The sequence below is a fragment of the Heptranchias perlo genome, chromosome 32 (genome assembly GCF_035084215.1).
Source record: "Heptranchias perlo isolate sHepPer1 chromosome 32, sHepPer1.hap1, whole genome shotgun sequence".
Lineage (NCBI taxonomy): Eukaryota > Metazoa > Chordata > Chondrichthyes > Hexanchiformes > Hexanchidae > Heptranchias > Heptranchias perlo.
In genome coordinates, this window is record NC_090356.1 from 1,322,391 (window position 1) to 1,349,048 (window position 26,658).

Sequence of the window (26,658 nt, forward strand, 5' to 3'; positions counted from 1 at the left end):
CTCTATACCCCACTGTTCCCCAGTGTGTCCTCTCTCTCTATACCCCACTGTTCCCCAGTGTGTCCCCTCTCTCTATACCCCACTGTTCCCCAGTGTGTCCACTCTCTCTATACCCCACTGTTCCCCAGTGTGTCCCCTCTCTCTATACCCCACTGTTCCCCAGTGTGTCCCCTCTCTCTCTATACCCCACTGTTCCCCAGTGTGTCCCCTCTCTCGATACCCCGCTGTTCCCCAGTGTGTCCCCTCTCTCTATACCCCACTGTTCCCCAGTGTGTCCCCTCTCTCTATACCCCACTGTTCACCAGTGTGTCCCCTCTCTCTCTATACCCCACTGTTCCCCAGTGTGTCCCCTCTCTCTATATACCCCACTGTTCCCCAGTGTGTCCCCTCTCTCTGTACCCCACTGTTCCCCAGTGTGTCCCCTCTCTCTATACCCCACTGTTCCCCAGTGTGTCCCCTCTCTCTATACCCCACTGTTCCCCAGTGTGTCCCCTCTCTCTATACCCCACTGTTCCCCAGTGTGTCCCCTCTCTCTGTACCCCACTGTTCCCCAGGTGTCCCCCCTCTCTCTCTATACCCCACTGTTCCCCAGTGTGTCCCCTCTCTCTATATACCCCACTGTTCCCCAGTGTGTCCCCTCTCTCGATACCCCACTGTTCCCCAGTGTGTCCCCTCTCTCTATACCCCACTGTTCCCCAGTGTGTCCCCTCTCTCTCTATACCCCACTGTTCCCCAGTGTGTCCCCTCTCTCTATATACCCCACTGTTCCCCAGTGTGTCCCCTCTCTCTGTACCCCACTGTTCCCCAGTGTGTCCCCTCTCTCTATACCCCACTGTTCCCCAGTGTGTCCCCTCTCTCCATACCCCACTGTTCCCCAGTGTGTCCCCTCTCTATACCCCACTGTTCCCCAGTCTGTCCCCTCTCTCTATACCCCACTGTTCCCCAGTGTGTCCCCTCTCTCTATACCCCACTGTTCCCCAGTGTGTCCCCTCTCTCTATATACCCCACTGTTCCCCAGTGTGTCCCCCCTCACTCTATACCCCACTGTTCCCCAGTGTGTCCCCTCTCTCTATACCCCACTGTTCCCCAGTGTGTCCCCTCTCTCTATACCCCACTGTTCCCCAGTGTGTCCCCTCTCTCTATACCCCACTGTTCCCCAGTGTGTCCCCTCTCTCTATACCCCACTGTTCCCCAGTGTGTCCCCTCTCTCTACACCCCACTGTTCCCCACTGTGTCCCCTCTCTCTATACCCCACTGTTCCCCAGTGTGTCCCCTCTCTCTATACCCCACTGTTCCCCAGTGTGTCCCCCCTCTCTCTATACCCCACTGTTCCCCAGTGTGTCCCCTCTCTCTGTACCCCACTGTTCCCCAGTGTGTCCCCTCTCTCTATACCCCACTGTTCCCCAGTGTGTCCCCTCTCTCTATACCCCACCGATCCCCAGTGTGTCCCCCCTCTCTATACCCCACTGTTCCCCAGTGTGTCCCCTCTCTGTACCCCACTGTTCCCCAGTGTGTCCCCTCTCTCTATACCCCACTGTTCCCCAGTGTGTCCCCTCTCTCTATACCCCACTGTTCCCCAGTGTGTTCCCACTCTCTCTATACCCCACTGTTCCCCAGTGTGTTCCCACTCTCTCTATACCCCACTGTTCCCCAGTGTGTCCCCTCTCTCTATGCCCCACTGTTCCCCAGTGTGTCCCCTCTCTCTATACCCCACTGTTCCCCAGTGTGTCCCCTCTCTCTATATACCCCACTGTTCCCCAGTGTGTCCCCTCTCTCTATACCCCACTGTTTCCCAGTGTGTCCCCTCTCTCTATACCCCACTGTTCCCCAGTGTGTCCCCTCTCTCTATACCCCACTGTTCCCCAGTGTGTCCGCTCTCCCTATACCCCACTGTTCCCCAGTGTGTCCCCTCTCTCTATACCCCACTGTTCCCCAGTGTGTCCCCTAACTCTATACCCCACTGTTCCCCAGTGTGTTCCCACTCTCTCTATACCCCACTGTTCCCCAGTGTGTCCCCTCTCTCTATACCCCACTGTTCCCCAGTGTGTCCCCTCTCTCTATACCCCACTGTTCCCCAGTGTGTCCCCTCTCTCTCTATACCCCACTGTTCCCCAGTGTGGTCCCTCTCTCTCTATACCCCACTGTTCCCCAGTGTGTCCCCTCTCTCTATACCCCACTGTTCCCCAGTGTGTCCCCTCTCTCTATACCCCACTGTTCCCCAGTGTGTCCCCTCTCTCTCTATACCCCACTGTTCCCCAGTGTGTCCCCTCTCTCTCTATACCCCACTGTTCCCCAGTGTGTCCCCCCTCACTCTATACCCCACTGTTCCCCAGTGTGTCCCCTCTCTCTATACCCCACTGTTCCCCAGTGTGTCCCCTCTCTCTCTATACCCCACTGTTCCCCAGTGTGTCGCCTCTCTCGATACCCCACTGTTCCCCAGTGTGTCCCCTCTCTCTATACCCCACTGTTCCCCAGTGTGTCCCCTCTCTCTATACCCCACTGTTCCCCAGTGTGTCCCCTCTCTCTATACCCCACTGTTCCCCAGTGTGTCCCCTCTCTCTATACCCCACTGTTCCCCAGTGTGTCCCCTCTCTCTATACCCCACTGTTCCCCAGTGTGTCCCCTCTCTCTATACCCCACTGTTCCCCAGTGTGTCCCCTCTCTCTATACCCCACTGTTCCCCAGTGTGTCCCCTCTCTCTGTACCCCACTGTTCCCCAGTGTGTCCCCTCTCTCTATACCCCACTGTTCCCCAGTGTGTCCCCTCTCTCTATACCCCACTGTTCCCCAGTGTGTCCCCCCTCTCTCTATACCCCACTGTTCCCCAGTGTGTCCCCTCTCTCTGTACCCCACTGTTCCCCAGTGTGTCCCCTCTCTCTATACCCCACTGTTCCCCAGTGTGTCCCCTCTCTCTATACCCCACCGATCCCCAGTGTGTCCCCCCTCTCTATACCCCACTGTTCCCCAGTGTGTCCCCTCTCTGTACCCCACTGTTCCCCAGTGTGTCCCCTCTCTGTACCCCACTGTTCCCCAGTGTGTCCCCTCTCTCTATACCCCACTGTTCCCCAGTGTGTCCCCTCTCTCAATACCCCACTGTTCCCCAGTGTGTTCCCACTCTCTCTATACCCCACTGTTCCCCAGTGTGTTCCCACTCTCTCTATACCCCACTGTTCCCCAGTGTGTCCCCTCTCTCTATACCCCACTGTTCCCCAGTGTGTCCCCTCTCTCTATACCCCACTGTTCCCCAGTGTGTCCCCTCTCTCTATATACCCCACTGTTCCCCAGTGTGTCCCCTCTCTCTATACCCCACTGTTTCCCAGTGTGTCCCCTCTCTCTATACCCCACTGTTCCCCAGTGTGTCCCCTCTCTCTATACCCCACTGTTCCCCAGTGTGTCCCCTCTCCCTATACCCCACTGTTCCCCAGTGTGTCCCCTCTCTCTATACCCCACTGTTCCCCAGTGTGTCCCCTCTCTCTATACCCCACTGTTCCCCAGTGTGTTCCCACTCTCTCTATACCCCACTGTTCCCCAGTGTGTTCCCACTCTCTCTATACCCCACTGTTCCCCAGTGTGTCCCCTCTCTCTATACCCCACTGTTCCCCAGTGTGTCCCCTCTCTCTATACCCCACTGTTCCCCAGTGTGTCCCCTCTCTCTCTATACCCCACTGTTCCCCAGTGTGTCCCCTCTCTCTATACCCCACTGTTCCCCAGTGTGGTCCCTCTCTCTCTATACCCCACTGTTCCCCAGTGTGTCCCCTCTCTCTATACCCCACTGTTCCCCAGTGTGTCCCCTCTCTCTATACCCCACTGTTCCCCAGTGTGTCCCCCCTCACTCTATACCCCACTGTTCCCCAGTGTGTCCCCTCTCTCTATACCCCACTGTTCCCCAGTGTGTCCCCTCTCTCTATACCCCACTGTTCCACAGTGTGTCCCCCCCCCTCTCTCTATATACCCCACTTTTCCCCAGTGTGTCCCCTCTCTCTATACCCCACTGTTCCCCAGTGTGTCCCCTCTCTCTATACCCCACTGTTCCCCAGTGTGTCCCCTCTCTCTATACCCCACTGTTCCCCAGTGTGTCCCCTCTCTCTATACCCCACTGTTCCCCAGTGTGTCCCCCTCTCTATATACCCCACTGTTCCCCAGTGTGTCCCCTCTCTCTATACCCCACTGTTCCCCAGTGTGTCCCCTCTCTCTGTACCCCACTGTTCCCCAGTGTGTCCCCTCTCTATACCCCACTGTTCCCCAGTGTGTCCCCTCTCTCTCTATACCCCACTGTTCCCCAGTGTGTCCCCTCTCTCTATACCCCACTGTTCCCCAGTGTGGCCCCTCTCTCTATACCCCACTGTTCCCCAGTGTGTCCCCTCTCCATATACCCCACTGTTCCCCAGTGTGTCCCCTCTCTCTATACCCCACTGTTCCCCAGTGTGTCCTCTCTCTCCATACCCCACTGTTCCCCAGTCTGTCCCCTCTCTCTCTATACCCCACTGTTCCCCAGTGTGTCCCCTCTCTCTATACCCCACTGTTCCCCAGTGTGTCCCCTCTCTCTCTCTATACCCCACTGTTCCCCAGTGTGTCCCCTCTCTCTATACCCCACTGTTCCCCAGTGTGTCCCCTCTCTCTATACCCCACTGTTCCCCAGTGTGTCCCCTCTCTCCCTATACCCCACTGTTCCCCAGTGTGTCCCCTCTCTCTATACCCCACTGTTCCCCAGTGTGTCCTCTCTCTCTATACCCCACTGTTCCCCAGTGTGTCCCCTCTCTCTATACCCCACTGTTCCCCAGTGTGTCCCCCCTCTCTCTATACCCCACTGTTCCCCAGTGTGTCCCCTCTCTCCCTATACCCCACTGTTCCCCAGTGTGTCCCCTCTCTCTATACCCCACTGTTCCCTAGTGTGTCCCCTCTCTCTATACCCCACTGTTCCCCAGTGTGTCCCCTCTCTCTATACCCCACTGTTCCCCAGTGTGTCCCCTCTCTCTATACCCCACTGTTCCCCAGTGTGTCCCCCCTCTCTCTATACCCCACTGTTCCCCAGTGTGTCCCCTCTCTCTATACCCCACTGTTCCCCAGTGTGTCCCCTCTCTCTATACCCCACTGTTCCCCAGTGTGTCCCCTCTCTCCCTATACCCCACTGTTCCCCAGTGTGTCCCCTCTCTCTATACCCCACTGTTCCCCAGTGTGTCCCCTCTCTCTATACCCCACTGTTCCCCAGTGTGTCCCCTCTCTCTATACCCCACTGTTCCCCAGTGTGTCCCCTCTCTCTATACCCCACTGTTCCCCAGTGTGTCCCCTCTCTCCCTATACCCCACTGTTCCCCAGTGTGTCCCCTCTCTCTATACCCCACTGTTCCCCAGTGTGTCCCCTCTCTCTATACCCCACTGTTCCCCACTGTGTCCCCTCTCTCTCTATACCCCACTGTTCCCCAGTGTGTCCCCTCTCTCTATACCCCACTGTTCCCCAGTGTGTCCCCTCTCTCTATACCCCACTGTTCCCCAGTGTGTCCCCTCTCTCGATACCCCACTGTTCCCCAGTGTGTCCCCTCTCTCTATACCCCACTGTTCCCCAGTGTGTCCCCTCTCTCTATACCCCACTGTTCCCCAGTGTGTCCCCTCTCTCTATACCCCACTGTTCCCCAGTGTGTCCCCTCTCTCTATACCCCACTGTTCCCCAGTGTGTCCTCTCTCTCTCTATACCCCACTGTTCCCCAGTGTGTCCCCTCTCTCTATACCCCACTGTTCCCCAGTGTGTCCCCTCTCTCTATACCCCACTGTTCCCCAGTGTGTCCCCTCTCTCTATACCCCACTGTTCCCCAGTGTGTCCCCTCTCTCTATACCCCACTGTTCCCCAGTGTGTCCCCTCTCTCTAAACCCCACTGTTCCCCAGTGTGTCCCCTCTCTCTATACCCCACTGTTCCCCAGTGTGTCCCCTCTCTCTATACCCCACTGTTCCCCAGTGTGTCCCCTCTCTCTATACCCCACTGTTCCACAGTGTGTCCCCTCTCTCTATACCCCACTGTTCCCCAGTGTGTCCCCTCTCTCTATACCCCACTGTTCCCCAGTGTGTCACCCCTCTCTATACCCCACTGTTCCCCAGTGTGTCCCCTCTCTCTATACCCCACTGTTCCCCAGTGTGTCCCCTCTCTCTATACCCCACTGTTCCCCAGTGTGTCCCCTCTCTCTATACCCCACTGTTCCCCAGTGTGTCCCCTCTCTCCATACCCCACTGTTCCCCAGTGTGTCCCCTCTCTCTATACCCCACTGTTCCCCAGTGTGTCCCCTCTCTCTATACCCCACTGTTCCCCAGTGTGTCCCCTCTCTCTATACCCCACTGTTCCCCAGTGTGTCCCCTCTCTCTATACCCCACTGTTCCCCAGTGTGTCCCCTCTCTCTATACCCCACTGTTCCCCAGTGTGTCCCCTCTCTCTATACCCCACTGTTCCCCAGTGTGTCCTCTCTCTCTATCCCCCACTGTTCCCCAGTGTGTCCCCTCTCTCTCTATACCCCACTGTTCCCCAGTGTGTCCCCTCTCTCTATACCCCACTGTTCCCCAGTGTGTCCCCTCTCTCTCTATACCCCACTGTTCCCCAGTGTGTCCCCTCTCTCTATACCCCACTGTTCCCCAGTGTGTCCCCTCTCTCTCTATACCCCACTGTTCCCCAGTGTGTCCCCTCTCTCTCTATACCCCACTGTTCCCCAGTGTGTCCCCTCTCTCTATACCCCACTGTTCCCCAGTGTGTCCTCTCTCTGTACCCCACTGTTCCCCAGTGTGTCCCCTCTCTATATACCCCACTGTTCCCCAGTGTGTCCACTCTCTCTATACCCCACTGTTCCCCAGTGTCCCCCCTCTCTATACCCCCCTCTTTCCCCAGTGTGTCCCCTGTCTATACCCCACTGTTCCCCAGTGTGTCCCCTCTCTCTATACCCCACCGATCCCCAGTGTGTCCCCCCTCTCTATAACCCACTGTTCCCCAGTGTGTCCCCTCTCTGTACCCCACTGTTCCCCAGTGTGTCCCCTCTCTCTATACCCCACTGTTCCCCAGTGTGTCCCCTCTCTCTATACCCCACTGTTCCGCAGTGTGTTCCCACTCTCTCTATACCCCACTGCTCCCCAGTGTGTTCCCACTCTCTCTATACCCCACTGTTCCCCAGTGTGTCCCCTCTCTCTATACCCCACTGTTCCCCAGTGTGTCCCCTCTCTCTCTATACCCCACTGTTCCCCAGTGTGTCCCCTCTCTCTATACCCCACTGTTCCCCAGTGTGTCCCCTCTCTATATACCCCACTGTTCCCCAGTGTGTCCCCTCTCTCTATACCCCACTGTTCCCCAGTGTGTCCCCTCTCTCTATATACCCCACTGTTCCCCAGTGTGTCCCCTCTCTCTATACCCCACTGTTCCCCAGTGTGTCCCCTCTCTCTATACCCCACTGTTCCCCAGTGTGTCCCCTCTCTCTATACCCCACTGTTCCCCAGTGTGTCCCCTCTCTCTATACCCCACTGTTCCCCAGTGTGTCCCCTCTCTCTATACCCCACTGTTCCCCAGTGTGTCCCCCCTCTCTATACCCCACTGTTCCCCAGTGTGTCCCCTCTCTATATACCCCACTGTTCCCAAGTGTGTTTCCCCGATGTGTCCACTCTCTCCATACCCCACTGTTCCCCAGTGTGTCCCCTCTCTCTATACCCCACTGTTCCCCAGTGTGTCCCCTCTCTCTCTATATCCCACTGTTCCCCAGTGTATCCCCTCTCTCTATACCCCACTGTTCCCCAGTGTGTCCCCTCTCTCCACATACCCCACTGTACCCCAGTGTGTCCCCTCTCTCTATACCCCACTGTTCCCCAGTGTGTCCCCTCTCTCTATACCCCACTGTTCCCCAGTGTGTCCCCTCTCTCTATACCCCACTGTTCCCCAGTGTGTCCCCTCTCTCTCTATACCCCACTGTTCCCCAGTGTGTCCCCTCTCTATATACCCCACTGTTCCCCAGTGTGTCCCCTCTCTCTATACCCCACTGTTCCCCAGTGTGTCCCCTCTCTCTATACCCCACTGTTCCCCAGTGTGTCCTCTCTCTCTATACCCCACTGTTCCCCAGTGTGTCCCCTCTCTCTATACCCCACTGTTCCCCAGTGTGTCCCCTCTCTCTATACCCCACTTTTCCCCAGTGTGTCCCCCCTCTCTCTATACCCCACTGTTCCCCAGTGTGTCCCCTCTCTCTCTATACCCCACTGTTCCCCAGTGTGTCCCCTCTCTCTATACCCCACTGTTCCCCAGTGTGTCCCCTCTCTCTATACCCCACTGTTCCCCAGTGTGTCCCCTCTCTCTATACCCCACTGTTCCCCAGTGTGTCCCCTCTCTCTATACCCCACTGTTCCCCAGTGTGTCCCCTCTCTCTATACCCCACTGTTCCCCAGTGTGTCCCCTCTCTCGATACCCCACTGTTCCCCAGTGTGTCCCCTCTCTCTATACCCTACTGTTCCCCAGTGTGTCCCCTCTCTATATACCCCACTGTTCCCCAGTGTGTCCTCTCTCTCTCTATACCCCACTGTTCCCCAGTGTGTCCCCTCTCTCTATACCCCACTGTTCCCCAGTGTGTCCCCTCTCTATATACCCCACTGTTCCCCAGTGTGTCCCCTCTCTCTGTACCCCACTGTTCCCCAGTCTGTCCCCTCTCTCTATATACCCCACTGTTCCCCAGTGTGTCCCCTCTCTCTATACCCCACTGTTCCCCAGTGTGTCCCCTCTCTCTCTATACCCCACTGTTCCCCAGTGTGTCCCCTCTCTCTATACCCCACTGTTCCCCAGTGTGTCCCCTCTCTCTATACCCCACTGTTCCCCAGTGTGTCCCCTCTCTCTCTATACCCCACTGTTCCCCATTGTGTCCTCTCTCTCTATCCCCCACTGTTCCCCAGTGTGTCCCCTCTCTCTATACCCCACTGTTCCCCAGTGTGTCCCCCCTCTCTCTATACCCCACTGTTCCCCAGTGTGTCCCCTCTCTCTATACCCCACTGTTCCCCAGTGTGTCCCCTCTCTCTATACCCCACTGTTCCCCAGTGTGTCCCCCCTCTCTCTATACCCCACTGTTCCCCAGTGTGTCCCCTCTCTCTATACCCCACTGTTCCCCAGTGTGTCCCCTCTCTCTCTCTATACCCCACTGTTCCCCAGTGTGTCCCCTCTCTCTCTATACCCCACTGTTCCTCAGTGTGTCCCCTCTCTCTATACCCCACTGTTCCCCAGTGTGTCCCCTCTCTCTCTTGAAACCCCACTGTTCCCCAGTGTGTCCCCTCTCTCTATACCCCACTGTTCCCGAGTGTGTCCCTCTCTCTATACCCCACTGTTCCCCAGTGTGTCCCCTCTCTCTATACCCCACTGTTCCCCAGTGTGTCCCCTCTCTCTATACCCCACTGTTCCCCAGTGTGTCCCCTCTCTCTATACCCCACTGTTCCCCAGTGTGTCCCCTCTCTCTATATATACCCCACTGTTCCCCAGTGTGTCCCCTCTCTCTATACCCCACTGTTCCCCAGTGTGTCCCCTCTCTCTATACCCCACTGTTCCCCAGTGTGTCCCCTCTCTCTATACCCCAATGTTCCCCAGTGTGTCCCCTCTCTCTATACCCCACTGTTCCCCAGTGTGTCCCCTCTCTCTATACCCCACTGTTCCCCAGTGTGTCCCCTCTCTCTATACCCCACTGTTCCCCAGTGTCCCCCTCTCTATACCCCACTGTTCCCCAGTGTGTCCCCTCTCTCTATACCCCACTGTTCCCCAGTGTGTCCCCTCTCTCTATACCCCACTGTTCCCCAGTGTGCCCCCTCTCTCTATACCCCACTGTTCCCCAGTGTGTCCCCTCTCTCTCTATACCCCACTGTTCCCCAGTGTGTCCCCTCTCTCTATACCCCACTGTTCCCCAGTGTGTCCCCTCTCTCTATACCCCACTGTTCCCCAGTGTGTCCCCTCTCTCTATACCCCACTGTTCCCCAGTGTGTCCCCTCTCTCTATACCCACTGTTCCCCAGTGTGTCCCCTCTCTCTATACCCCACTGTTCCCAGTGTGTCCCCTCTCTCTCTATACCCCACTGTTCCCCAGTGTGTCCCCTCTCTCTATACCCCACTGTTCCCCAGTGTGTCCCCTCTCTCTATACCCCACTGTTCCCCAGTGTGTCCCCTCTCTCTATACCCCCACTGTTCCCCAGTGTGTCCCCCTCTCTCTATACCCCACTGTTCCCCAGTGTGTCCCCTCTCTCTATACCCCACTGTTCCCCAGTGTGTCCCCTCTCTCGATACCCCACTGTTCCCCAGTGTGTCCTCTCTCTCTATACCCCACTGTTCCCCAGTGTGTCCCCCCTCTCTATACCCCACTGTTCCCCCAGTGTGTCCCCTCTCTCTATACCCCACTGTTCCCCAGTGTGTCCCCTCTCTCTATACCCCACTGTTCCCCAGTGTGTCCCCCTCTCTCTATACCCCACTGTTCCCCAGTGTGTCCCCTCTCTCTATACCCCACTGTTCCCAGTGTGTCCCCTCTCTCTCTATACCCCACTGTTCCCCAGTGTGTCCCCCCCTCTCTATACCCCACTGTTCCCCAGTGTGTCCCCTCTCTCTATACCCCACTGTTCCCCAGTGTGTCCCCCCTCTCTATACCCCACTGTTCCCCAGTGTGTCCCCTCTCTCTATACCCCACTGTTCCCCAGTGTGTCCCCTCTCTCTATACCCCACTGTTCCCCAGTGTGTCCCCTCTCTCTCGATACCCCACTGTTCCCCAGTGTGTCCCCTCTCTCTATACCCCACTGTTCCCAGTGTGTCCCCTCTCTCTATACCCCACTGTTCCCCAGTGTGTCCCCTCTCTCGATACCCCACTGTTCCCCAGTGTGTCCCCTCTCTCTATACCCCACTGTTCCCCAGTGTGTCCCCTCTCTCTATACCCTACTGTTCCCCAGTGTGTCCCCTCTCTATATACCCCACTGTTCCCCAGTGTGTCCTCTCTCTCTCTATACCCCACTGTTCCCCAGTGTGTCCCCTCTCTCTATACCCCCACTGTTCCCCAGTGTGTCCCCTCTCTATATACCCCACTGTTCCCCAGTGTGTCCCCTCTCTCTGTACCCCACTGTTCCCCAGTCTGTCCCCTCTCTCTATATACCCCACTGTTCCCCAGTGTGTCCCCTCTCTCTATACCCCACTGTTCCCCAGTGTGTCCCCTCTCTCTCTATACCCCACTGTTCCCCAGTGTGTCCCCTCTCTCTATACCCCACTGTTCCCCAGTGTGTCCCCTCTCTCTATACCCCACTGTTCCCCAGTGTGTCCCCTCTCTCTCTATACCCCACTGTTCCCCATTGTGTCCTCTCTCTCTATCCCCCCACTGTTCCCCAGTGTGTCCCCTCTCTCTATACCCCACTGTTCCCCAGTGTGTCCCCCCTCTCTCTATACCCCACTGTTCCCCAGTGTGTCCCCTCTCTCTATACCCCACTGTTCCCCAGTGTGTCCCCTCTCTCTATACCCCACTGTTCCCCAGTGTGTCCCCCCTCTCTCTATACCCCACTGTTCCCCAGTGTGTCCCCCTCTCTCTATACCCCACTGTTCCCCAGTGTGTCCCCTCTCTCTATACCCCACTGTTCCCCAGTGTGTCCCCCCTCTCTCTATACCCCCACTGTTCCCCAGTGTGTCCCCTCTCTCTATACCCCACTGTTCCCCAGTGTGTCCCCTCTCTCTATACCCCACTGTTCCCCAGTGTGTCCCCTCTCTCTCTATACCCCACTGTTCCTCAGTGTGTCCCCTCTCTCTATACCCCACTGTTCCCCAGTGTGTCCCCTCTCTCTCTTGAAACCCCACTGTTCCCCAGTGTGTCCCCTCTCTCTATACCCCACTGTTCCCGAGTGTGTCCCCCTCTCTCTATACCCCACTGTTCCCCAGTGTGTCCCCTCTCTCTATACCCCACTGTTCCCCAGTGTGTCCCCTCTCTCTATACCCCACTGTTCCCCAGTGTGTCCCCTCTCTCTATACCCCACTGTTCCCCAGTGTGTCCCCTCTCTCTATATATACCCCACTGTTCCCCAGTGTGTCCCCTCTCTCTATACCCCACTGTTCCCCAGTGTGTCCCCTCTCTCTATACCCCACTGTTCCCCAGTGTGTCCCCTCTCTCTATACCCCAATGTTCCCCAGTGTGTCCCCTCTCTCTATACCCCACTGTTCCCCAGTGTGTCCCCTCTCTCTATACCCCACTGTTCCCCAGTGTGTCCCCTCTCTCTATACCCCACTGTTCCCCAGTGTCCCCCTCTCTATACCCCACTGTTCCCCAGTGTGTCCCCTCTCTCTATACCCCACTGTTCCCCAGTGTGTCCCCTCTCTCTATACCCCACTGTTCCCCCAGTGTGCCCCCTCTCTCTATACCCCACTGTTCCCCAGTGTGTCCCCTCTCTCTCTATACCCCACTGTTCCCCAGTGTGTCCCCTCTCTCTGCACCCCACTGTTCCCCAGTGTGTCCCCTCTCTCTATACCCCACTGTTCCCCAGTGTGTCCCCTCTCTCTATACCCCAACTGTTCCCCAGTGTGTCCCCTCTCTCTATACCCCACTGTTCCCCAGTGTGGTGTGTCCCCTCTCTCTATACCCCACTGTTCCCCAGTGTGTCCCTCTCTCTCTATACCCCACTGTTCCCCAGTGTGTCCCCTCTCTCTGTACCCCACTGTTCCCCAGTGTGTCCCCTCTCTCTATACCCCACTGTTCCCCAGTGTGTCCCCTCTCTCTATACCCCACTGTTCCCCAGTGTGTCCCCTCTCTCTATACCCCACTGTTCCCCAGTGTGTCCCCTCTCTCTATACCCCACTGTTCCCCAGTGTGTCCCCCCTCTCTATATACCCCACTGTTCCCCAGTGTGTCCCCTCTCTCTATACCCCACTGTTCCCCAGTGTGTCCTCTCTCTCTATACCCCACTGTTCCCCAGTGTGTCCCCTCTCTCTATACCCCACTGTTCCCCAGTGTGTCCTCTCTCTCTATACCCCACTGTTCCCCAGTGTGTCCTCTCTCTCTATACCCCACTGTTCCCCAGTGTGTCCCCTCTCTCTCTCTATACCCCACTGTTCCCCAGTGTGTCCCCTCTCTCTATACCCCACTGTTCCCCAGTGTGTCCCCTCTCTCTCTATACCCCACTGTTCCCCAGTGTGTCCCGTCTCTCTATACCCCACTGTTCCCCAGTGTGTCCCCTCTCTCTATACCCCACTGTTCCCCAGTGTGTCCCCTCTCTCTATACCCCACTGTTCCCTAGTGTGTTCCCTCTCTCTATCCCCCACTGTTCCCCAATGTGTCCCCTCTCTCTATACCCCACTGTTCCCCAGTGTGTCCCCTCTCTATACCCCACTGTTCCCCAGTGTGTCCCCTCTCTATCCCCCACTGTTCCCCAGTGTGTCCCCTCTCTCTATACCCCACTGTTCCCCAGTGTGTCCCCTCTCTCTATACCCCACTGTTCCCCAGTGTGTCCCCTCTCTCTATACCCCACTGTTCCCCAGTGTGTCCCCTCTCTCTATACCCCACTGTTCCCCAGTGTGTCCCCTCTCTCTCAAAACCCCACAGTTCCCCAGTGTGTCCTCTCTCTCTGTACCCCACTGTTCCCCAGTGTGTCCCCTCTCTCTATACCCCACTGTTCCCCAGTGTGTCCTCTCTCTCTATACCCCACTGTTCCCCAGTGTGTCCCCCCTCTCTATACCCCACCGTTCCCCAGTGTGTCCCCTCTCTCTATACCCCACTGTTCCCCAGTGTGTCCCCTCTCTCTATACCCCACTGTTCCCCAGTGTGTCCTCTCTCTCCATATACCCCACTGTTCCCCAGTGTGTCCCCTCTCTCTATACCCCACTGTTCCCCAGTGTGTCCCCTCTCTCTGTACCCCACTGTTCCCCATTGTGTCCCCTCTCTCTGTACCCCACTGTTCCCCAGTCTGTCCCCTCTCTCTATATACCCCACTGTTCCCCAGTGTGTCCCCTCTCACTATACCCCACTGTTCCCCAGTGTGTCCCCTCTCTCTCTATACCCCACTGTTCCCCAGTGTGTCCTCTCTCTATATACCCCACTGTTCCCCAGTGTGTCCCCTCTCTCTGTACCCCACTGTTCCCCAGTGTGTCCCCTCTCTCTATATACCCCACTGTTCCCCAGTGTGTCCTCTCTCTCTATACCCCACTGTTCCCCAGTGTGTCCCCTCTCTCTCTATACCCCACTGTTCCCCAGTGTGTCCCCTCTCTCTATACCCCACTGTTGCCCAGTGTGTCCTCTCTCTATACACCACTGTTCCCCAGTGTGTCCCCTCTCTCTATACCCCACTGTTCCCCAGTGTGTCCTCTCTCTCTATACCCCACTGTTCCCCAGTCTGTCCTCTCTCTCTATACACCACTGTTCCCCAGTGTGTCCCCTCTCTCTATACCCCACTGTTCCCCAGTCTGTCCTCTCTCTCTATACCCCACTGTTCCCCAGTGTGTCCCCTCTCTCTATACCCCACTGTTCCCCAGCGTGTCCCCTCTCTCTATACCCCACTGTTCCCCAGTGTGTCCCCCCTCCCTCTATACCCCACTGTTCCCCAGTGTGTCACCTCTCTATACCCCACTGTTCCCCAGTGTGCCCCTCTCTCTATACCCCACTGTTCCCCAGTGTGTCCCCTCTCTCTATACCCCACTGTTCCCCAGTGTGTCCCCTCTCTCTATACCCCACTGTTCCCCAGTGTGTCCTCTCTCTCTGTACCCCACTGTTCCCCAGTGTGTCCCCTCTCTCTATACCCCACTGTTCCCCAGTGTGTCCTCTCTCTCTATACCCCACTGTTCCCCAGTGTGTCCTCTCTCTCTATACCCCACTGTTCCCCAGTGTGTCCTCTCTCTATATACCCCACTGTTCCCCAGTGTGTCCTCTCTCTCTATACCCCACTGTTCCCCAGTGTGTCCTCTCTCTCTATACCCCACTGTTCCCCAGTGTGTCCTCTCTCTGTCTATACCCCACTGTTCCCCAGTGTGTCCCCTCTCTCTCTATACCCCACTGTTCCCCAGTGTGTCCCCGCTCTCTCTATACCCCACTGTTCCCCAGTGTGTCCCCTCTCTCTCTATACCCCACTGTTCCCCAGTGTGTCCCTCTCTCTCTCTATACCCCACTGTTCCCCAGTGTGTCCCCTCTCTCTATACCCCACTGTTCCCCAGTGTGTCCCCCCTCTCTCTATACCCCACTGTTCCCCAGTGTGTCCCCTCTCTCTATACCCCACTGTTCCCCAGTGTGTCCCCTCTCTCTATACCCCACTGTTCCCCAGTGTGTCCCCTCTCTCTCTATACCCCACTGTTCCCCAGTGTGTCCCCTCTCTCTCTATATACCCCACTGTTCCCCAGTGTGTCCCCTCTCTCTATACCCCACTGTTCCCCAGTGTGTCCCCTCTCTCTCTATACCCCACTATTCCCCAGTGTGTCCCCTCTCTCTATACCCCACTGTTCCCCAGTGTGTCCCCCCCTCTCTCTATACCCCACTGTTCCCCAGTGTGTCCCCTCTCTCTCTATATACCCCACTGTTCCCCAGTGTGTCCCCTCTCTCTATACCCCACTGTTCCCCTGTGTGTCCCCTCTCTCTATACCCCACTGTTCCCCAGTGTGTCCCCTCTCTCTATACCCCACTGTTCCCCAGTGTGTCCCCTCTCTCTATATATACCCCACTGTTCCCCAGTGTGTCCCCTCTCTCTATACCCCACTGTTCCCCAGTGTGTCCCCTCTCTCTCTATATACCCCACTGTTCCCCAGTGTGTCCCCTCTCTCTATACCCCACTGTTCCCCAGTGTGTCCCCTCTCTCTATACCCCACTGTTCCCCAGTGTCCCCCCTCTCTATACCCCACTGTTCCCCAGTGTGTCCCCTCTCTCTATACCCCACTGTTCCCCAGTGTGTCCCCTCTCTCTATACCCCACTGTTCCCCAGTGTGCCCCCTCTCTCTATACCCCACTGTTCCCCAGTGTGTCCCCTCTCTCTATACCCCACTGTTCCCCAGTGTGTCCCCTCTCTCTATACCCCACTGTTCCCCAGTGTGTCCCCTCTCTCTATACCCCACTGTTCCCCAGTGTGTCCCCTCTCTCTATACCCCACTGTTCCCCAGTGTGTCCCCTCTCTCTATACCCCACTGTTCCCCAGTGTGTCCCCTCTCTCTATACCCCACTGTTCCCCAGTGTGTCCCCTCTCTCTATACCCCACTGTTCCCCAGTGTGTCCCCTCTCTCTATATACCCCACTGTTCCCCAGTGTGTCCCCTCTCTCTATACCCCACTGTTCCCCAGTGTGTCCCCTCTCTCTATACCCCACTGTTCCCCAGTGTGTCCCCTCTCTCTATACCCCACTGTTCCCCAGTGTGTCCCCCCCTCTCTCTATACCCCACTGTTCCCCAGTGTGTCCCCTCTCTCTATACCCCACTGTTCCCCAGTTAGTCCCCTCTCTCTGTACCCCACTGTTCCCCTGTGTGTCCCCTCTCTCTATACCCCACTGTTCCCCAGTGTGTCCCCTCTCTCCATACCCCACTGTTCCCCAGTGTGTCCCCTCTCTCTATATATACCCCACTGTTCCCCAGTGTGTCCCCTCTCTCTATACCCCACTGTTCCCCAGTGTGTCCCCTCTCTCTCTATATACCCCACTGTTCCCCAGTGTGTCCCCTCTCTCTATACCCCACTGTTCCCCAGTGTGTCCCCTCTCTCTATACCCCACTGTTCCCCAGTGTCCCCCCTCTCTATACCCCACTGTTCCCCAGTGTGTCCCCTCTCTCTATATACCCCACTGTTCCCCAGTGTGTCCCCTCTCTCTATACCCCACTGTTCCCCAGTGTGTCCCCTCTCTCTATACCCCACTGTTCCCCAGTGTGTCCCCTCTCTCTATACCCCACTGTTCCCCAGTGTGTCCCCCCCTCTCTCTATACCCCACTGTTCCCCAGTGTGTCCCCCCTCTCTATATACCCCACTGTTCCCCAGTGTGTCCCCTCTCTATACCCCACTGTTCCCCAGTGTGTCCTCTCTCTCTATACCCCACTGTTCCCCAGTGTGTCCCCCCTCTCTCTATACCCCACTGTTCCCCAGTGTGTCCCCTCTCTCTCTATACCCCACTGTTCCCCAGTGTGTCCCCTCTCTCTATACCCCACTGTTCCCCAGTGTGTCCTCTCTCTCTTTCCCCCACTGTTCCCCAGTGTGTCCCCTCTCTCTATACCCCGCTGTTCCCCAGTGTGTCCCCTCTCTCTATACCCCACTGTTCCCCAGTGTGTCCCCTCTCTCTATACCCCACTGTTCCCCAGTGTGTCCCCTCTCTCTATACCCCACTGTTCCCCAGTGTGTCCCCTCTCTCTATACCCCACTGTTCCCCAGTGTGTCCCCTCTCTCTCTATACCCCACTGTTCCCCAGTGTGTCCCCTCTCTCTATACCCCACTGTTCCCCAGTGTGTCCCCTCTCTCTATACCCCACTGTTCCCCAGTGTGTCCCCTCTCTCTATACCCCACTGTTCCCCAGTGTGTCCCCTCTCTCTATACCCCACTGTTCCCCAGTGTGTCCCCTCTCTCTATACCCCACTGTTCCCCAGTGTGTCCCCTCTCTCTATACCCCACTGTTCCCCAGTGTGTCCCCTCTCTCTATACCCCACTGTTCCCCAGTGTGTCCCCTCTCTCTATACCCCACTGTTCCCCAGTGTGTCCCCTCTCTCTATACCCCACTGTTCCCCAGTGTGTCCTCTCTCTCTATACCCCACTGTTCCCCAGTGTGTCCTCTCTCTCTGTCCCCCACTGTTCCCCAGTGTGTCCTCTCTCTCTATACCCCACTGTTCCCCAGTGTGTCCTCTCTCTCTATACCCCACTGTTCCCCAGTGTGTCCCCTCTCTCTATACCCCACTGTTCCCCAGTGTGTCCCCTCTCTCTATACCCCACTGTTCCCCAGTGTGTCCCCCCTCACTCTATACCCCACTGTTCCCCAGTGTGTCCCCTCTCTCTATACCCCACTGTTCCCCAGTGTGTCCCCCCTCTCTCTATACCCCACTGTTCTCCAGTGTGTCCCCTCTCTCTATACCCCACTGTTCCCCAGTGTGTCCCCTCTCTCTATACCCCACTGTTCCCCAGTGTGTCCCCTCTCTCTATACCCCACTGTTCCCCAGTGTGACCCCTCTCTCTATACCCCACTGTTCCCCAGTGTGTTCCCTCTCTCTATACCCCACTGTTCCCCAGTGTGTCCCCTCTCACTATACCCCACTGTTCCCCAGTGTGTCCCCTCTCTCTATACCCCACTGTTCCCCAGTGTGTCCCCTCTCTCTATACCCCACTGTTCCCCAGTGTGTCCCCTCTCTCTCTGTACCCCACTGTTCCCCAGTGTGTCCCCCCTCTCTCTATACCCCACTGTTCCCCAGTGTGTCCCCTCTCTCTCTGTACCCCACTGTTCCACAGTGTGTCCCCCCTCTCTCTATACCCCACTGTTCCCCAGTGTGTCCTCTCTCTCTATACCCCACTGTTCCCCAGTGTGTCCCCCCTCTCTATACCCCACTGTTCCCCAGGGTGTCCCCTCTCTCTCTATACCCCACTGTTCCCCAGTGTGTCCCCCCTCTCTATACCCCACTGTTCCCCAGTGTGTCCCCTCTCTCTATACCCCACTGTTCCCCAGTGTGTCCCCTCTCTCTATACCCCACTGTTCCCCAGTGTGTCCCCTCTCTCTATACCCCACTGTTCCCCAGTGTGTCCCCTCTCTCTATACCCCACTGTTCCCCAGTGTCCCCCCTCTCTCTGTACCCCACTGTTCCCCAGTGTGTCCCCTCTCTCTATACCCCACTGTTCCCCAGTGTGTCCCCTCTCTCTATACCCCACTGTTCCCCAGTGTGTCCCCTCTCTCTATACCCCACTGTTCCCCAGTGTGTCCCCTCTCTCTCTATACTCCACTGTTCCCCAGTGTGTCCCCTCTCTCTATACCCCACTGTTCCCCAGTGTGTCCCCTCTCTCTCTATACCCCACTGTTCCCCAGTGTGTCCCCTCTCTCTATACCCCACTGTTCCCCAGTGTGTCCCCTCTCTCTATACCCCACTGTTCCCCAGTGTGTCCCCTCTCTCTCTATACCCCACTGTTCCCCAGTGTGTCCCCTCTCTCTATATACCCCACTGTTCCCCAGTGTGTCCTCTCTCTCGATACCCCACTGTTCCCCAGTGTGTCCCCTCTCTCTCTATACCCCACTGTTCCCCAGTGTGTCCCCTCTCTCTATACCCCACTGTTCCCCAGTGTGTCCTCTCTCTATATACCCCACTGTTCCCCAGTGTGTCCCCTCTCTCTATACCCCACTGTTCCCCAGTGTGTCCCCTCTCTCTATACCCCACTGTTCCCCAGTGTGTCCCCTCTCTCTATACCCCACTGTTCCACAGTGTGTCCCCTCTCTCTATACCCCACTGTTCCCCAGTGTGTCCCCTCTCTCTATACCCCACTGTTCCCCAGTGTGTCCCCTCTCTCTATACCCCACTGTTCCCCAGTATGACCCCTCTCTCGATACCCCACTGTTCCCCAGTGTGTCCCCTCTCTCTCTATACCCCACTGTTCCCCAGTGTGTCCCCTCTCACTCTATACCCCACTGTTCCCCAGTGTGTCCTCTCTCTCTATACCCCACTGTTCCCCAGTGTGTCCCCTCTCTCTATACCCCACTGTTCCCCAGTGTGTCCTCTCTCTCTATACCCCACTGTTCCCCAGTGTGTCCCCTCTCTCTATACCCCACTGTTCCCCAGTGTGTCCCCTCTCTCTGTACCCCACTGTTCCCCAGTGTGTCCCCTCTCTCTCGATACCCCATTGTTCCCCAGTGTGTCCCCTCTCTCTGTACCCCACTGTTCCCCAGTGTGTCCCCCCTCTCTCTATACCCCACTGTTCCCCAGTGTGTCCCCTCTCTCTATACCCCACTGTTCCCCAGTGTGTCCTCTCTCTATATACCCCACTGTTCCCCAGTGTGTCCCCTCTCTCTATACCCCACTGTTCCCCAGTGTGTCCCCTCTCTCTATACCCCACTGTTCCCCAGTGTGTCCTCTCTCTCTATACCCCACTGTTCCCCAGTGTGTCCCCTCTCTCTGTATACCCCACTGTTCCCCAGTGTGTCCTCTCTCTCTATACCCCACTGTTCCCCAGTGTGTCCCCTCTCTCTGTACCCCACTGTTCCCCAGTGTGTCCCCTCTCTCTATACCCCACTGTTCCCCAGTGTGTCCCCTCTCTCTATACCCCACTGTTCCCCAGTGTGTCCCCTCTCTCTATACCCCACTGTTCCCCAGTGTGTCCCCTCTCTCTCTATACCCCACTGTTCCCCAGTGTGTCCCCCCTCTCTATACCCCACTGTTCCCCAGTGTGTCCCCTCTCTCTATACCCCACTGTTCCCCAGTGTGTCCCCCCTCTCTATATACCCCACTGTTCCCCAGTGTGTCCCCTCTCTCTCTATACCCCACTGTTCCCCAGTGTGTCCCCTCTCTCTCTATACCCCACTGTTCCCCAGTGTGTCCCCTCTCTCTATACCCCACTGTTCCCCAGTGTGTCCCCTCTCTCTATACCCCACTGTTCCCCAGTCTGTCCCCTCTCTCTTTTCCTCACTGTTCCCCAGTGTGTCCCCTCTCTCTATACCCCACTGTTCCCCAGTGTGTCCCCTCTCTCTCTATACCCCACTGTTCCCCAGTGTGTCCCCTCTCTATATACCTCACTGTTCCCCAGTGTGTCCCCTCTCTCTATACCCCACTGTTCCCCAGTGTGTCCCCTCTCTCTATACCCCACTGTTCCCCAGTGTGTCCCCTCTCTCTATACCCCACTGTTCCCCAGTGTGTCCCCTCTCTCTATACCCCACTGTTCCCCAGTGTGTCCCCTCTCTCTATACCCCACTGTTCCCCAGTGTGTCCCCTCTCTCTATACCCCACTGTTCCCCAGTGTGTCCCCTCTCTCCATACCCCACTGTTCCCCAGTGTGTCCCCTCTCTCTCTATACCCCACTGTTCCCCAGTGTGTCCCCTCTCTCTATACCCCACTGTTCCCCAGTGTGTCCCCTCTCTCTATACCCCACTGTTCCCCAGTGTGTCCCCTCTCTCTATACCCCACTGTTCCCCAGTGTGTCCCCCTCTCTCTATACCCCACTGTTCCCCAGTGTGTCCCCCCTCTCTCTATACCCCACTGTTCCCCAGTGTGTCCCCTCTCTCTATACCCCACTGTTCCCCAGTGTGTCCTCTCTCTATATACCCCACTGTTCCCCAGTGTGTCCCCCTCTCTCTGTACCCCACTGTTCCCCAGTGTGTCCCCCCTCTCTCTATACCCCACTGTTCCCCAGTGTGTCCCCTCTCTCTATACCCCACTGTTCCCCAGTGTGTCCTCTCTCTATATACCCCACTGTTCCCCAGTGTGTCCCCTCTCTCTATACCCCACTGTTCCCCAGTGTGTCCCCTCTCTCTATACCCCACTGTTCCCCAGTGTGTCCCCTCTCTCCATACCCCACTGTTCCCCAGTGTGTCCCCCCTCTCTCTATACCCCACTGTTCCCCAGTGTGTCCTCTCTCTCTATACCCCACTGTTCCCCAGTGTGTCCCCTCTCTCTATACCCCACTGTTCCCCAGTGTGTCCCCTCTCTCCATACCCCACTGTTCCCCAGTGTGTCCCCCCTCTCTCTATACCCCACTGTTCCCCAGTGTGTCCCCCCTCTCTCTATACCCCACTGTTCCCCAGTGTGTCCCCTCTCTCCATACCCCACTGTTCCCCAGTGTGTCCCCCCTCTCTCCATACCCCACTGTTCCCCAGTGTGTCCCCCCTCTCTCTATACCCCACTGTTCCCCAGTGTGTCCTCTCTCTCTATACCCCACTGTTCCCCATTGTGTCCCCTCTCTCTATACCCCACTGTTTCCCAGTGTGTCCCCCCTCTCTCTATACCTCACTGTTCCCCAGTGTGTCCCCCTCTCTATACCCCACTGTTCCCCAGTGTGTCCCCACTCTCTATACCCCACTGTGTCCCCTCTCTCTATACCCCACTGTTCCCCAGTGTGTCCCCTCTCTCTATACCCCACTGTTCCCCAGTGTGTCCCCCCTCTCTATACCCCACTGTTCCCCAGTGTGTCCCCTCTCTCTATACCCCACTGTTCCCCAGTGTGTCCCCCCTCTCTATACCCCACTGTTCCCCAGCGTGTCCCCTCTCTCTCTATACCCCACTGTTCCCCAGTGTGTCCCCTCTCTCTATACCCCACTGTTCCCCAGTGTGTCCCCCCTCTATATACCCCACTGTTCCCCAGTGTGTCCCCCCTCTCTCCATACCCCACTGTTCCCCAGTGTGTCCCCCCTCTCTCTATACCCCACTGTTCCCCAGTGTGTCCTCTCTCTCTATACCCCACTGTTCCCCAGTGTGTCCTCTCTCTCTATACCCCACTGTTCCCCATTGTGTCCCCTCTCTCTATACCCCACTGTTTCCCAGTGTGTCCCCCCTCTCTCTATACCTCACTGTTCCCCAGTGTGTCCCCCCTCTCTATACCCCACTGTTCCCCAGTGTGTCCCCACTCTCTATACCCCACTGTGTCCCCTCTCTCTATACCCCACTGTTCCCCAGTGTGTCCCCTCTCTCTATACCCCACTGTTCCCCAGTGTGTCCCCCCTCTCTATACCCCACTGTTCCCCAGTGTGTCCCCACTCTCTATACCCCACTGTTCCCCAGTGTGTCCCCTCTCTCTATACCCCACTGTTCCCCAGTGTGTCCCCCCTCTCTCTATACCCCACTGTTCCCCAGTGTGTCCCCTCTCTCTATACCCCACTGTTCCCCAGTGTGTCCCCTCTCTCTATACCCCACTGTTCCCCAGTGTGTCCTCTCTCTGTACCCCACTGTTCCCCAGTGTGTCCCCTCTCTCTATACCCCACTGTTCCCCAGTGTGTCCCCTCTCTCTATACCCCACTGTTCCCCAGTGTGTCCTCTCTCTCTATACCCCACTGTTCCCCAGTGTGTCCCCTCTCTCTATACCCCACTGTTCCCCAGTGTGTCCCCTCTCTCTATACGCCACTGTTCCCCAGTGTGTCCTCTCTCTCTATACCCCACTGTTCCCCAGTGTGTCCCCCCTCTCTCTATACCCCACTGTTCCCCAGTGTGTCCCCTCTCTCTATACCCCACTGTTCCCCAGTGTGTCCCCTCTCTCTATACCCCACTGTTCCCCAGTGTGTCCCCTCTCTCTATACCCCACTGTTCCCCAGTGTGTCCCCTCTCTCTATACCCCACTGTTCCCCAGTGTGTCCCCTCTCTCTATACCCCACTGTTCCCCAGTGTGTCCCCTCTCTCTATACCCCACTGTTCCCCAGTGTGTCCCCTCTCCACATACCCCACTGTTCCCCAGTGTGTCCCCTCTCCACATACCCCACTGTTCCCCAGTGTGTCCCCTCTCTCTCTATACCCCACTGTTCCCCAGTGTGTCCCCTCTCTCTATATACCCCACTGTTCCCCAGTGTGTCCCCTCTCTCTATACCCCACTTTTCCCCAGTGTGTCCCCTCTCTCTATACCCCACTGTTCCCCAGTGTGTCCCCTCTCTCTCTATACCCCACTGTTCCCCAGTGTGTCCCCTCTCTCTGTACCCCACTGTTCCCCAGTGTGTCCCCTCTCTCTATACCCCACTGTTCCCCAGTGTGTCCCCTCTCTCTATACCCCACTGTTCCCCAGTGTGTCCCCTCTCTCTATACCCCACTGTTCCCCAGTGTGTCCCCTCTCTCTCTATACCCCACTGTTCCCCAGTGTGTCCCCCCTCTCTGCACCCCACTGTTCCCCAGTGTGTCCCCTCTCTCTCTATACCCCACTGTTCCCCAGTGTGTCCCCTCTCTCTGCACCCCACTGTTCCCCAGTGTGTCCCCTCTCTCTATACCCCACTGTTCCACAGTGTGTCCTCTCTCTCTATACCCCACTGTTCCCCAGTGTGTCCCCTCTCTCTATATACCCCACTGTTCCCCAGTGTGTCCTCTCTCTCTATACCCCACTGTTCCCCAGTGTGTCCCCTCTCTCTATACCCCACTGTTCCCCAGTGTGTCCCCTCTCTCTATACCCCACTGTTCCCCAGTGTGTCCCCTCTCTCTATATACCCCACTGTTCCCCAGTGTGTCCTCTCTCTCTGTACCCCACTGTTCCCCAGTGTGTCCCCTCTCTCTATATACCCCACTGTTCCCCAGTGTGTCCTCTCTCTCTATACCCCACTGTTCCCCAGTGTGTCCCCTCTCTCTATACCCCACTGTTCCCCAGTGTGTCCCCTCTCTCTATACCCCACTGTTCCCCAGTGTGTCCCCTCTCTCTCTATACCCCACTGTTCCCCAGTGTGTCCCCTCTCTCTCTATACCCCACTGTTCCCCAGTGTGTCCCCTCTCTCTATATACCCCACTGTTCCCCAGTGTGTCCCCTCTCTCTATACCCCACTGTTCCCCAGTGTGTCCCCTCTCTCTATACCCCACTGTTCCCCAGTGTGTCCCCTCTCTTCTATACCCCACTGTTCCCCAGTGTGTCCCCGCTCTCTCTGTACCCCACTGTTCCCCAGTGTGTCCCCTCTCTCTATACCCCACTGTTCCCCAGTGTGTCCCCTCTCTCTATACCCCACTGTTCCCCAGTGTGTCCCCTCTCTCTATACCCCACTGTTCCCCAGTGTGTCCCCTCTCTCTCTATACCCCACTGTTCCCCAGTGTGTCCCCTCTCTCTATACCCCACTGTTCCCCAGTGTGTCCCCTCTCTCTATACCCCACTGTTCCCCAGTGTGTCCCCTCTCTCTCTATACCCCACTGTTCCCCAGTGTGTCCCCTCTCTCTATACCCCACTGTTCCCCAGTGTGTCCCCTCTCTCTATACCCCACTGTTCCCCAGTGTGTCCCCTCTCTCTCTATACCCCACTGTTCCCCAGTGTGTCCCCTCTCTCTATACCCCACTGTTCCCCAGTGTGTCCCCTCTCTCTCTGTCCCCCACTGTTCCCCAGTGTGTCCCCTCTCTCTATACCCCACTGTTCCCCAGTGTGTCCCCTCTCTCTATACCCCACTGTTCCCCAGTGTGTCCCCTCTCTCTATACCCCACTGTTCCCCAGTGTGTCCCCTCTCTCTATACCCCACTGTTCCCCAGTCTGTCCCCTCCCTCTCTATACCCCACTGTTCCCCAGTGTGTCCTCTCTCTCTATACCCCACTGTTCCCCAGTGTGTCCCCTCTCTCTATACCCCACTGTTCCCCAGTGTGTCCCCTCTCTCTTTTCCCCCACTGTTCCCCAGTGTGTCCCCTCTCTCTATACCCCACTGTTCCCCAGTGTGTCCCCTCTCACTATACCCCACTGTTCCCCAGTGTGTCCCCTCTCTCTATACCCCACTGTTCCCCAGTGTGTCCTCTCTCTCTATACCCCACTGTTCCCCAGTGTGTCCTCTCTCTCTATACCCCACTGTTCCCCAGTGTGTCCCCTCTCTCTATACCCCACTGTTCCCCAGTGTGTCCCCTCTCTCTATACCCCACTGTTCCCCAGTGTGTCCCCCCTCTCTATACCCCACTGTTCCCCAGTGTGTCCCCTCTCTCTATACCCCACTGTTCCCCAGTGTGTCCCCTCTCTCTATACCCCACTGTTCCCCAGTGTGTCCCCTCTCTCTCTATACCCCACTGTTCCCCAGTGTGTCCCCTCTCTCTCTATACCCCACTGTTCCCCAGTGTGTCCTCTCTCTCTATACCCCACTGTTCCCCAGTGTGTCCCCTCTCTCCATACCCCACTGTTCCCCAGTGTGTCCCCTCTCTCTATACCCCACTGTTCCCCAGTGTGTCCCCTCTCTCTATACCCCACTGTTCCCCAGTGTGTCCCCTCTCTCCATACCCCACTGTTCCCCAGTGTGTCCCCTCTCTCTATACCCCACTGTTCCCCAGTGTGTCCCCTCTCTCTATACCCCACTGTTCCCCAGTGTGTCCCCTCTCTCTCTATACCCCACTGTTCCCCAGTGTGTCCCCTCTCTCTATACCCCACTGTTCCCCAGTGTGGTCCCTCCCTGTACCCCCTCTTTCCCCTCTCCGAGCCCTCACCTGGAGGTCCAGTTGCTCGTTTTGTCCTTGCACCAGGAGCAGACTCGCCTGTAATGATTGCATGCCTCCCTCCAACAGCCCATTCTCTTCCCTCAGGGCCTTGTTCCGCTGCTCCACTTCCCCCCTTCTGTCTCGAAGGGTCTGATTCTGTGGAGCGAGGATTATCCGTCAAACACACTGGAACATCGGACCGCAGGAAGAGGAGGTGGCCATTCAGCCCCTCGAACCTGTTCCCCACCATTCAATCAGACCAAGGCTGATCTGTATCTCAACTCCATCTGCCCACCATTGTCCCATCTCCCTCGTCACCAAACCAAGATCTCTCCATCTCACTCTTCAAATCTCCAATTGACCCCTCAGCCTCGAGAGGCTTTGTTTTTTGGAGGGGGAAGAGGAGAGAGTTCCAGATTCCCACTCCCCTTTGTGTGAAGAAATGCTCCCTGAACGGCCTGGCTCTAATTTTAAGGTTCTGCCCCTCCTTGTTCTGGACTCTCCCCCCACCAGAGGAAATAGTTTCTCTCTCGATCGACCCCATCGAAACATTTCAGCCCTGGGCCACGTTCCCTCCGGTCACGGTCCGTGCTAGACGGAGGGATTACTGGACAGCCGAGGATTGTGGGGATTGTGGCCATGGGTCAGCGGCAGGTGAACAGGGAGGGGAGTTTGGACCCCAGTACAGGGGGAGATGGGGTGTG

At 57.0% G+C, this 26,658-nt stretch overlaps 1 protein-coding gene across 1 annotated transcript in view; it reads right to left on the reverse strand.

Annotated features, from left to right (window-relative positions):
- LOC137300778 (BICD family-like cargo adapter 2) overlaps positions 1–26,106 on the reverse strand; it is a 47,692-nt gene extending 21,586 nt beyond the window's left edge. The window contains exon 1 of the mRNA XM_067970039.1: positions 25,964–26,106. Within this exon, the coding sequence (XP_067826140.1) occupies positions 25,964–26,026 (63 nt within the window). The 5' untranslated portion in view covers positions 26,027–26,106. The remainder of the gene's footprint in view (positions 1–25,963) is intronic.
- Between the last annotated feature and the right edge of the window lie 552 nt (positions 26,107–26,658).